The sequence below is a fragment of the Musa acuminata genome, chromosome BXJ1-4 (genome assembly GCF_036884655.1).
Source record: "Musa acuminata AAA Group cultivar baxijiao chromosome BXJ1-4, Cavendish_Baxijiao_AAA, whole genome shotgun sequence".
NCBI classification, from domain to species: domain Eukaryota; kingdom Viridiplantae; phylum Streptophyta; class Magnoliopsida; order Zingiberales; family Musaceae; genus Musa; species Musa acuminata.
In genome coordinates, this window is record NC_088330.1 from 28569076 (window position 1) to 28582076 (window position 13001).

Here is a 13001-nt window from a genome sequence, read left to right on the forward strand (position 1 = left end):
TAGGGGGTTGTCAGTAAAAAGTCCAAAATATAGGGCTGTTATTTGGAAAATCACCCATATTTTTACCCATCAATTGATAGAGAAGAAAATAGATTTATGTAAATTCAATCGTTTTTATTTCATTAAATTCTCAACTGTCTTTAAGGCAGCACACGTGAGAGAACCCAATTAATCCTGGAACTCACGTGCTTCGACCACCCTGCACCGGACCAACCGAACCTTCCACCCCCTTCCAATCTAGACCTCGATTCCTTCCGCTCGTCCGCTTACTTTCATCAAATAAAGCGGCCTACAGAGCAATCGAAGGAGAGCGACATGTCCTTCGCCCTCGCCCTCCCCGGTACTACCACCCGCATCCCCCTCTCCTTTTCCGCCTTCACAGCAGCGAGAAGCAGAAGAAGAAGAAGGGATCTCTTCTTCTCTTCTTCCACCACAACCTTCGCCATGTCCTCCAATCCCATCACTCCCTCGCCCCCCCAACTCCAGCACCAACACCAACACCAACAGGAGTCATCGTCATCGTCATCGTCGTCGTCGTCTGCTGCTGCTGCTGCTGCTGCTGCTGTAGATGCGGCGACGCGTTACCACAACAGGACGAAGCACTCGCTGACGGGGGGCTACGCCCGGGGCCCGCGTGGCCTGGACTGGGCCAATCAGCCAAACCCCTTCCTCCGCTTCCTCTCCTCCCCTCTCCTCCCCCTCCTCCACTCTCCCCCTGAACCTCACGACGACTCCCCTCTCTACCACTCCGTCTTCTCCTCCTCCCTTCCTCCGCCGCAGCCCTTTTCCCACGCCTCCATCTCCCGCCTCCTCTACGACTCCCTCTCTCTCTCCGCCTGGAAGTCCACCGGCCGCTCCACCTGGTCCCTCCGCGTCAACCCGTCCAGCGGCAACCTTCACCCCACCGAGTCCCACCTCCTTTCCCCACCTCTTCCCCTCTCGCAACAACAACCCTCCTCTCCTCCTCCTTTCTCTTCCTCTTCTTTCTTGGCCCATTACTCACCCAAGGACCACTCCCTCGAGCTCCGCGCCTCGATATCCCCGCCGGACCTCCCCCTCCACCGATCTCTGCTCCTCGCCTTCTCCTCCATCCTCTGGCGGGAGGCCTGGAAGTACGGCGAGCGTGCCTTTCGATACTGCAACCATGACGTCGGCCACGCCCTCGCCGCCACCGCCGTCTCTGCCGCTACTCTCGGCTGGGACGTCTGCCTCCTCGATGGCCTTGGCCACGACGACCTCCATCGCCTCCTCGGCCTCGACCGCTCCAATCCCCCGTCCCCCGACAGGCTCCCCGACCACCCTGTCCGTGGCCGCCTCCCATGGGTCGAGTCTCAGCACCCCGACTGCGCCCTCTTGATCTTCCCCTTCGGCGAGACTCCACCCTCGGTCGATTATGCCGAGCTTGCCTTGGCGTTATCCCGCTTACCGGCGATGGAGTGGCTCGGCAAGCCCAATTCCCTCAGCAAGGACCATGTCTGTTGGGACGTGATCTACAAGACGGCCGAGGCCGTCAAGAAACCGCCGACGTACGGTGAGGGGTTCTCTGTGAATCCATTCCATAGGAGTCCGCTTATATCACCTGATCTCTACAAGGATATGACGGTCCGGCAGGTGGTCAGGAAGCGGCGTAGTGCTGTCGACATGGATGGCGTGCATGTACTGGAGAAGGATACCTTCTACCAGATCTTGCTTCATTGCCTTCCTTCCGGTGAATTGGGGCTCGGAGAGAAGCAGGGGAAGCAATTCACGTTGCCGTTCAGAGTCCTGACATGGGACGCAGAGGTGCATGCAGCACTGTTTGTTCATAGGGTCCGGGACTTGCCAAAGGGGTTGTACTTCTTGGTGAGGAACGAGGAGCATCTTGACCGTCTAAAGAGTGCAATGAGGTCAGAGTTCGAGTGGGAGAGGCCGGAAGGTTGCCCTTCTGGGCTTCCTCTCTATAGGCTTGCACGAGGAGACTGTCGGGAGCTTGCCAAACAACTTTCGTGCCATCAGGTATGGTGAAACTAATTATTCTTTGTTTAATTGCCATAATTTTCTCCACCTCCATCCTGTTAGCTTAGGTATGGAAGAATATCGTTCTTGAATCGTCTTGTCCCATGCTTGATGTTCAGGAAATGAAATGGACCCACTTTTCAAAACATTGTGATTAAGGAATTAATGGAACTTTTCGGAGCTCGTTGTACCTTTAACCTTTGTTTAAAGTGTAGGACATTGCCTCAGATGGGTGTTTTAGCCTAGGCATGGTTGCTCGTTTTGAGCCAGTTCTGCATGAAAAGGGTGCATGGATGTATCCTCGTCTGTTCTGGGAGACTGGAGTTCTTGGTCAAGTACTATACCTGGAAGCACATGCAGTTGGGATATCGGCTACTGGAATTGGTTGCTACTTTGATGATGATGGTATGTGCTTGTTACATTTATATGATACAGTTCTTGTTCAGTATTTGACTATTGTGGATTCTCTGATGTTAAACCTTGTGTTGCAATTATTTGTGGTTAGCCCAAGGCACATATTTTATTTTATGGATTCTAGCAGACAAATTAAGGTGACAGAAGAAGATATTTTTGGGAGCAGAAACAAAAATGAGATGTTGGAAAAGACTATATCTAGTTTAGTCATGGTATACCTTTGACCAAGATTCCCTGGGGCTTTTGTTTCTAAAATTTTATGTGGAAGTTATCTATCTATGACTACTCAGTATTAGTCATTTAGAGTTCTAGAACCATTAATCTATAGGTAAAATCTAGTTACACAATGTCCCGTGTCATATGTAACACTTTTTTTTTCGTGTCATGCATATGATTATGGAGTTCATGCACCAAACTTAAGGGACGGTCCTATGGATGATATTGTTAGGAAAATGACAGAGAGAACTTAAGATGATAAAATTTGAGAAGAAATTCAAAATAAAAACTCTTATAGAGATCATGAAGCAAAAATGTAATTTTGATTAAGCAAACTTATGCTATCTTTCTCATATTTTTGACATTATGAGTTCTTTTTATTCTGGCGAGAAGATTTACATTATGACCAGAGAAAGCATTACCTTCTTTATTCCCATTCTGGTATCATTTTGCAATGCAGCTGCACTAATGGGCTAGTACCCCATGTTGCAGGCTGGACTAACCCCACCTGCATCTAAAGTCCGGGCGGGTCAACAGTCCTTTGTTAGGATTTGAGTAGAGAAATGGTTCGAAAAACCCATCCTGGCAAGAAATTTGAGTCCCAACTCAATTTGAAGGAGAAAGTCTTAAAGAAATAATGATGAATGAAGAAGAAGCAAGCTCTAGTAGACCAAAGGCAAGGAGAAGAAATGGAATACAGGTACATTTGTAGAGAAAAGAATGCCTTATTATAAATTTAGACAAAATACCCATACAACAATGGGAGGAAGAGTTAGAAGATTGGGGACAAATGTTAACCTTATCATTCTTACAATTAGAAGATGATTCGTTATTAAGAGACTTTATTTATAGCTCTTTAAGAGGATCATTAAAAGACATATTTCAAGCATATAATGGAAATAAGCATATATCTTACTTAGAAGTTGGATATAATTCAGAACAATCATAGCAATAGGAGAATAGGTAGTAGGAGATATTGACAAAACAATGGCAAAGTATATAAGATACTTAGAAAAAAAAAGATGTTGCAATCCAAGTGCTCTAGGAGAATATTCAAAAGCTTACCGAAGTTATTTAAGTCAATCAGGAGAAACATCCAATCCATACTACATAGGAAAATATATAACTGGAATTGAAGGCAGCTTAGGAGGAGGATTACAAAGAGAATAGGCTGAACCAGTGAAGTCACCGGGTGCTCGCTTGGTGCCCAGGCAAGGTCAGGTGAGGCTTGAGCCCTCGATAAGTGAGCCGGGCGGGTGACCTCAACCAAGCACCTTAGCCTAGGCGTTGGGCGGGCTAGGCACCCACCTTATTAAAATCAGGTTGGGTCGAGCTTGAGTCAAATAAATTTGAATCTTTGGTTCGGTTAAACTAGATGAGAATAGTCTTATCCCTACCACTCCCCACGTATTTGTGCCGTAATCGTGATGACGGCGAAATAGTCTCTTTCTCTAGCGACTGCTCCTCGGCAAGCAACGATTGTCTTCCTCTCTATCGGTGAATGACAGTAGCAGCGACAATGTCTTTCTTTGGCGAGCTTTTGTCGCTGCGACTTTTTCCTCGATTTGAGCGATGGCTGTTGCACCTTCCTCTCCATCAACGAATGATGGCAGCGACAACGACATCTTCTGCTCCCGGTATATACCTCTCTTTCTCCTCTTCCTCCACCGTCACACACAACCTTCTCCTCCCTCCTTCGTCTTCCCCCCTTTCATTGCAAACCCCTTGGCACTATCCTCCCCCTCCCTTCTCCTCCCAGCACCCCTAATCCCTCGTCTCTCTTCTCTCCTTCGTCGCAGCTTCCCTTATTTTATCTTAGAATGATTTCTTATATGAATGTTGCTGATCTACACCTACCTCTACTCTCTCTAATTACTCCTAGTTCAAATAATTCCTTGATTTGTATATTAAATTCTTTCATGTCTAAAGGATTTATATTTAAGGTTATTATGGTAATGTTTGGATTTATTATATCTATTTTAGCCTTTATATTATTTTTCTCCTAATTAATTGCAAGATTAATTCCTATTGTCCTATCTCTTCTATCCTTTTTTATTATTTCTAATATCGTGTCTTATCTTTCTTCTATTTTGCCACTATATTTGTTGTTATTGGGAATAAAGTTACTATTCATTTGCTTATGTGTTATTGATTATATAACATTTATTCCTAATATTAATAATACTGCTTTAGGTATTTCTACAACTAATGTTCTTGGAAAATAGAATATTGTATTTTATATTTGTATTAATATACTAGTTATAAAAATATTCATAATCATATTGTGTATTGTCACATGTTACCATTTTACTTGTGTTATCTAATTTTATGAGATATTCTTTAGGTACTAGATGTTTTTGTATCATGCATAATCTGATTCCTCAGTCTAAAATATAATAGTGGTTATGAATATACAATTTTTTGTGCGTACATTATTAATTGCCTTTACGCTATTTCTATATAATTTCTTGGATTTATTAATTCTAAAAGGTTTATTTCGTCTAGATCTTCTGATGTAGGATGAGTAGCAACGAATTTCTTTTTGATGATAGAGAGATAAAAAGAGAAAAAAAAATAGTAACTGAAAGATAATAGAAAAAAACATGGATAGTTATTAGGCTCGCTTTAGCTCAAGGAGCGAACTCCGAGGATGAAGGCCCTGCACCTTCGAACATCTCACAATCGGATAATAGAATCATTCCATTGGAAAACAAATATGGTCTCACGCCACTCACACGTAATGTGGGAAAGAACTGAATTTATTGATTTATCTCTAATTGATGCATTACAATGTTCTAGCCCCTTTTTATAGGTTCAAGTATAAAGATCAAAAGAAAATTATAGAAATAAGAAATTATAATTATATCAAATCAAATATATGATCTGTTTCTTCCTTCGAAGAGGATAATATTCTTGACTTGATTTGAGCGATAATCTTTCTTTTTTTATGATATTATTGATTGACAAACTTTCATCTTTGTAAATATGAATATTTAAGAACTCCAATCAAGATATGTAATCTTCAATCAATATTGAATTTGATTTCTTCCACTCTTTCTATATTTGTTTTCTTTATTTTGCCTTGAGTAGATGTTACCATGTGGCAACTTATGACAAATGCGAAATATCTCAAGACTAATAAAATTTATTTAAATAACATATAAACTAAATTGTTCCTACATCAGACACTTCCGTTGTGTAGGAACTCGACTTGAGTTCATATAATCGAGATTTAGATCAGCCTTGATGATAGAACATATTGGCTAAACCAAAAGCTTTGATGCCATTATGATATAGGACAAGTGGCAATGGATTTCTTTATGATGATAGAGAGAAAAAAAAGGAGAAAAAAAATATAATAACTGAAAGATAATAGAGAAAACTTGGATAACTATCAGACTCGCTCTAGCTGAAGGAGCGAACTCCCAGGACGAGGGCCTTACACCTCCATACGTCTCACATGTGGACAATGGAACCATTCCATTAGAAAACAAATGTGGCTTCGCACCACTCATGCACAAGGTGGGAAAGAGCTCAATTCATTGATTTATCTCTAATTGATGCATTATAATGTTCTAGCCCCTTTTTCTAGCTCAATTACAAAGATCTAAAGCAAATTACAGAATTAAGGAAAATTACAATCATATCAAGTCAAATATGTGATCTGTTCTTTCCTTTGAAGAAGATAATATATTTGACTTGATTTGAGCGATAGCCTTTTTTTTTATGATATTATTGATCGATAGGCTTTCATCTTTGTAGAGATGAATATTTAAGATCTCCAATCAAGATTTGCAATCTTCAATCAATAATGAATTTGATTTCTTCCACTTTTTCTATATTTGTTTTCTTTTTCTTCGTCTTGAGTAGATATCTCAAAACTAAGAAAAATTATTCAAATAACATATAAACTAATTTGTTCCTGCATCATCTTCTATTTCTTCTACTTTATATATGTTAGAATTATCTGAATCAGCATCTATTTCTTGCCTTAACTGCTGAAGTTCTACATATTTTAGAGGGATTTTTAGTTTTGGGCAATTTGGTTTTATATGGCCTTCTTCTCCACATAAGTAGCATTTACTTTTCTTTTCATATTTTCTTCTATACAGATGTCACTTAGGTTACGATGTTTGTTGCTTGATCTTCTATAATATTTCTTCTTAAGTAACCTTTTTCCTACTAGTTTTACTCAATCTATAATTCTTGTATTCTGTATATGGTCTTCTCCTTTGCATTGGTTTTTCGCACCTGAATTCTTATGGTTCATGGTATGCAAACTTTTTACATATTCCTAATCCTAATCCTCTATTTCTGAATAAAGTTCGTCCCTCCTTCAATAATCTTACTTCCTCGCATACTTGTGCTAATTGAAAAATTTTATTGCTTGTCCTATGCTAAATACTTCTGAAATTTTTGTGTGTTTAGCCCAGTTTCTTTGTAATCTTCTTCGCCTACTTGTGCATAAGTTAATTAGCAAATTTTATAGCTTGTCCTATGCTAAATAGTCAGGGTTTTTAATTTTGTACCGTACCACCTGATACGGGCGGTACATATCAGTCCGCCAGCAAACCAGCACGCAGATTGCCCGCTACCAGGTGGTATCAGGTTTTTGGTCTCGTATTGGGCGATAACAATCGAAGTTTTGATCATTGCCGACTTGTACCGGGCGGTAACATAGATTTCAGCTTTTGATGTTGATTGTTAGAATTTCTTGTTAAACCAAGAATTTTTGGTAGCAATTGACGTAGAACAAGTGTTGATGGAGTCTCGAAGAGGATTACTGCAACTCATTGAATTGAAATGAAAGCATAAAGCTGCTGAAATTCTAGATACAGTACTTAAAATTGTCTTAACAATGATTTCAGGAAGATAATATGATGCAAGTCATTGTCTGATACTTCAGATTTATAAATTTAAATATCATTTTCAGCTAAAACATGCAGGAATTATTGCAAGATAATTTTTAAAAAAAATCAGTTTATGATAGGATGAACCATAGATTTCAGCTTTTGATGTTGAGTCATTAGTTAACTCTTTTCTAATGACTCCATTTTTTATAAATTTAAATATCATTTTCAGCTAAAACATGCAACACTTTTTTTTTTTCTATTTTTCAAGTATTTTTGGAAGGATATATCTCTATTTTATGCGTATCGCTCGGTATGTCGGTACCATACCGTATCGAGCAATTCTCGGTACATCGGTATGGTACGAGATTAAAAACTTTACTAAATACTCCTGAAACTTTTGCGTGTTTAGCCCAGTCTCTTTGTAATCTTCCTCCTAGATTGGATGCATCACATGACTTGGATAACTTAGGTAAGCTTTTGAATATTCTTCCAGAGTACTTAGATTGCAACATCTTATTTTTTATAGATATCCTACATACTTTTCCCTTGTTTTTTTGATATCTCCTGTTACCCATTCTCCTATTGCTATGGCTTTTGCGAATTGTATCCGTAGTTGTATATTCCTTTTTTCAACAACTTTTAGATAGGATATATGCTTACTTGCATTATATTCTTGAAATATGTCTCTTAATGATCCTCTTAAAGTGCTATAATGAATCGTCTAGTTCTAGTGATGAGGTTGACCTTTGCCCCCAATCTTCTAAATATTCCTCCCATTGTTGTATGGCTATTTTGTCTAAATTTATACCAGGGGCATTCTTTTCTCATCAAATGTACCTATATTCTATTTTTTCTCCTTGCCCTGGTTCTTGCGTTACTCTACTAGAGCTTGCTTCTCCTTCATTCATCATTATTTCTTTAAGACTTCCTCTAGTCCCAAATTCAAGTTGACGACGTCCTTTTTCTCAGACTCCTATATTCTTTGTGTTTCTTTTTCTAAACTTAAGCTTTGAAAGTCTTCTTCTATATTTTCTTTGTCTAAAATGTCTAAACAAACTTTTACTAGTAAGGTTTCTTCTAGGAAAGTATCAAAATCTATTTTAGGTACATTAACTTCAAAATCTCTTTCATTTTCTTCTATAATTGTATTGATTTTTGTTGTCCTAAATACATTTTTGTATGGTCACTTGTTTAGTTGCCTTTTTTGTAGATTATGAATTTTTTACAGTATTCTAATTACTCTATCTATATCTGCCCCTTTGATTTGTTCGATTATTTATTTTAATTCTTCTTTACCATTTTCATTTTTATAGATTACATCATATAGCGGTATGTATACTAGACTATTTCCTTTATGTTTCTTAGGTCTCTTTTTATATATGTACAAATTTTCCAGTTGGTTTATACCAAATTTTATCTGGTTACTATGCTAAATACTCTTGAAGTTTTTGTGTAACACTTTGATTAGTCCCACATTGAAACTGGGCAATTCTAAGATTAACTTATAAGGGTCTGATGAGAGTATTACTATTAACTTCAGTTTAAGCATTTTGGTTAGTGGTTTGGGCCAAACAAAGTTGATAGGTCAATTAGCTTAATAGACTTGGGTCGTGATATTTGGTATCAAAGCTGACCTAGTTATTAGGGTATATGATAAGGGGCTTGAGTAGAAAAGGACTATCCGTGGATAGAGTCAGAGGATTCGTCACAGCGTGGAACCACCACTGGGCTGCGCCTCACATGCACCATGCTAAGGTTTGATTTGGGCTATGCTGAGCCTTGACGAGGACGTCAAGCCTTTCAATTAGTCCTATATCGAAAGTGGGCAAGACTAATATTGACTTATAAAGGTCTAATGAGTATACTACTATCAATATAAGCCTTAATATATGGAAAGATGTTTGCAAACATGTTTGACATTATGATGTCTACCAATGGGCAAGTATGAGTGGCTGACTTCATTTAAGGTCTCCTGAAGGTTTCAGGCAAGTTGGTGATTGCAGTTGTAGTAAAGGTTTGACGAAATATGCTGACTCTATTCCTCATTTGCATCCTTACAGTGCAAGACAAGTCATAAAGTTTTTTCATTGGCATATAACAACGCTACATGGCATGCCATTGTGTGCAATCACCACATGGTATTTATTTCTATCCTCTGAAGATAATTCTGTTTTTATAAGGAACTAAGTTTGTGGGCACAAACATGACACCCTTAGCTTGATTGGTAGTTTGAGGTTCTAAATTGTGAATTGGAGACCAACTTGCACTTTTAAGTGGGAGAGAAGCCTGACACATGGTTGGGATTCTTACTTAGGGTGAAGTGGTTTTACAACACATTATCATTCTAAGGGGCAAATGCAAACTTCTTTACTTGTTTATGCTCTTAGTACAATGACAATAAACATGCTAGATGTAAAATTGCTATGTATGATAAGTGGCTAAACACATTTAAGTGGCAATCGATAGCAACAAAAAATGATGAAGTAAATTAATGACTGAAACACCACGAAGACCGGCAGTTAGCAGTTACAGACATGATTTTGGCCACTGTAGTATCAATGAGATCTATGAGCTATGACATGGCTTGTCATTTTATGGACCCATTTGACCATTTGGATGTGGGAATGTTTTGGGCCTCTTGCACACTGTCTAATTCTTCCCCTCAATGCACATATTTATGACATAATTCATGTATCACAGTTCAAGTCATATTAGGATGAGCTTGAGATGCTGATGCTTCCTTCTTTGCTTTGGGCTATGTGTAGGTATAGTTTTTCAAATTGTGATTACTGATCATTCAAGGGATATGAAAGATGAACAAAATGTTTTATGATAATTCTAATCTCAGTGCATTTTTTACCATAAAAAGTGAAGAAATTGTAAATAACATGTGATTCTTTCATATGAATAAAAAGTTAAAACATAAATATTAGTTCCCTGTTTGGCGGAAAGCGTTCGAATTGATCATCTAGATATATTTAGCAAGCCTCTAGGCCTTTAGTAACCGACTTATTTAGAGATTGACACAACATGGTCATTTGTCTGGTTGTTATTCTTATTCATAGAGTTCTATTTATGTCCGGTATTGGTCAGTTTACCTTCTTCAGCATAAGGGCAGGAACAAATTAGTATCACAAGCTATTTAGAGTACCCTTTCTGTTCATTCTTTGGGACTACGTCATATGTTTTGCATCAGGATAAGCATAGTTCTGCACCTGCACCAATTACTTTGCTAGTAGTGAGCGACAAAAGAAGCTTGTGTGTATAAAATATGTAATCATCACATGTTGTGAAAATCTTATATAAACATCTGTACTTCCTCGAGCTAAGAGATAGTCACCATTCCCACATGAAAACATGATCCCGCACCCTTTCCTCGTTTAGCTATCCTGACCTTCGTCTTATAAGCTCTACTTCAGTAGCTTCTTGCCAGAGAGCCAATTGTAGCTGAGCTTGTAGGCAGTCATCAACATATTTCAGCAACATAGTAGGGATTCTGAATAGTTAACAGAGTAGTTCTCTCCTCTACGTTGATGACTACTCATGCATTATGAGAATATATAATTGATAAATATATTCCATTAGAGAGCAATTGCTTCTTGTTTGTGTTGAAAGAATAGATGCATGTCCAAAGTTTATAAAATCGCAAGTTGGAATAACTGCCATTAAATTTTGATATATTATTTTGCAGTTCATGAGGTTCTTGGTCTGCAAGGGTTGGAGTTCCAGAGCCTTTACCACTTCACCATTGGAAGCCCTGTGCTGGATAAACGAATTTTGAGTCTGCCAGCGTATCCAGGCCCTGGAATTGATGCATAGTCTACTTCAATGATACATAAGGATCAGCAATTCACGGAGGAGTACTGGGAAAATTAAGTCTTGCTTCCATATATCCTCCTGTTCAGCAATAAGTAGCACTTGATGGGTCACAGACATCTGTTGTTGTTTCCATTCTCTATGCAAAGGGTTTTATAAAATATGAAAAGAGGATTCCTGTTTGTGGTAACCAGACAGTGGCATTTTGATTTAGAAGTTTTAAGCACACACACCTGTAAATTGTGAACCTGTCGATAGATTTTGCTGCCGTGTAAATAAACAAGTGCAGTGGCAGCACATTCTTCCAGATGTGTGAGGAACTGATAAGAGAGTAGTGATTGAGATGTGGCACAAATGGTTATAGTTATACAAAGATGTTAAATTATCTGGCAAACAAACAAGTGCACTGGAAATCCCTGAGCTTCTTTATATGTATATGCCATACCAGTGTTGCTGCTGTGCTCCAAAGAAATGAGTCATTGATGAGAAGGCCGAATTTGCAGTTGTATGCGCATGCAATACAACTATGATTGAGATGTTTGATGTTGAAGAACCTCTTGTTATTTCCATCTCATATCTCAACAACATCTTCCTCTAACAAACGTTAAGTTAGAAGTCCTAAACTTTGGTCATGTTATTTATGTTCAAACTACCACTAGATAGATAGATAGATAGATGGAGGTTCTTGTAGGCATTCAAGTTAGAGGAATTTCCGAATGTCATTGGTAATATGATGAATTATTGTCTAAAATCCAATAGCAACTACTAATAGAGCTGACTATTGGAGATGTATTTTAAAACTCAAATTTTAATAAAAAAATATTTTTGATAGTTATAGTAACTATCCTCTCAAAGTAAACAACCTCAATTAAAATCATTGTAGATGAACAAAATATTCCTCCTCTTTCATTTTCTTCATCAGTTATATTTTTATTTCTTGATTTACACTTGTTAAGAGGGATAATACCAATTGAATCTCTCAATTAATTCCAAACGATCAATCCCAAATGCAAGGATGATACTTTATCTTGGGACAATGATTATGCTCTTGTGGATTCTTCTTAAGTTTTATCCTTTAAATTATTATTTAAAATATTTATTAGCCTTTTAATCAAAATTCAAATACTCTAAATTCAAAAAATAGATTCAAGTTGTTAAGAAGAAGAGAGGCGAGGATGATTTTTTTTTTTTTGTGGATAGTTTTCTTGGTTAAAGACTTCTTTCTTTCTCTATCGTTTCTTTTATTTCTTTGTTTTTTCCTTCTAAAGTCCCTGTTGTATCGTTATGTCATATGGTTTTTTTTTCTAGGCTTACCACAATAGTCAGAAGCTACACTCCGTCATCTCCATGGTGACCTCCCCATTATTGATTATATCGTTTATGTGTTCTATGATCCTTGGTTATATTTGATACTTTTAAACTCTTGCCAACTTTTGTAGACACTTGTGATGAGACTTGGATAACTTGTATTCCTGCTTTGGGAAGGAGTTGGTTGTGAGAATCTATTAGGTGAATTTATCTCTTCAACCATGTGATGATTGGTAGCTTTGGAAGCCAGATTACTAATGGAAACATCTCTCCCAAATCTCTCTATAATTTTCTCACCCCTTCTTGTAGCAGCTCTACTATTTATAGGGACTAGTTGTGTCGCTTGTGGAGTTTGCCAGTAGTTCCTAGGATTAAAGTGTTCTCCCCCTGGTGGTAGAT

The 13001-nt window shown here is 38.3% G+C and overlaps 1 protein-coding gene across 2 annotated transcripts; it reads left to right on the forward strand.

The window, feature by feature from the left end:
* The first annotated feature begins 238 nt into the window (after positions 1-238).
* On the forward strand, positions 239-11729 carry LOC103981939 (uncharacterized). Of its 2 annotated transcripts, XM_009398711.3 has the most exons (3): positions 257-1995; positions 2211-2400; positions 11170-11729. In XM_009398711.3, exons 1-3 carry the CDS (start codon positions 316-318, stop codon positions 11295-11297), a joined length of 1998 nt encoding a protein of 665 aa, XP_009396986.2. In that variant the 5' UTR covers positions 257-315; the 3' UTR covers positions 11298-11729. The 2 variants fall into 2 exon arrangements, with proteins under 2 accessions (XP_065028124.1, XP_009396986.2); XM_065172052.1 differs by lacking the exon at positions 11170-11729 and having other exon boundaries at positions 239-1995; positions 2206-2382.
* Positions 11730-13001: the final 1272 nt, after the last annotated feature.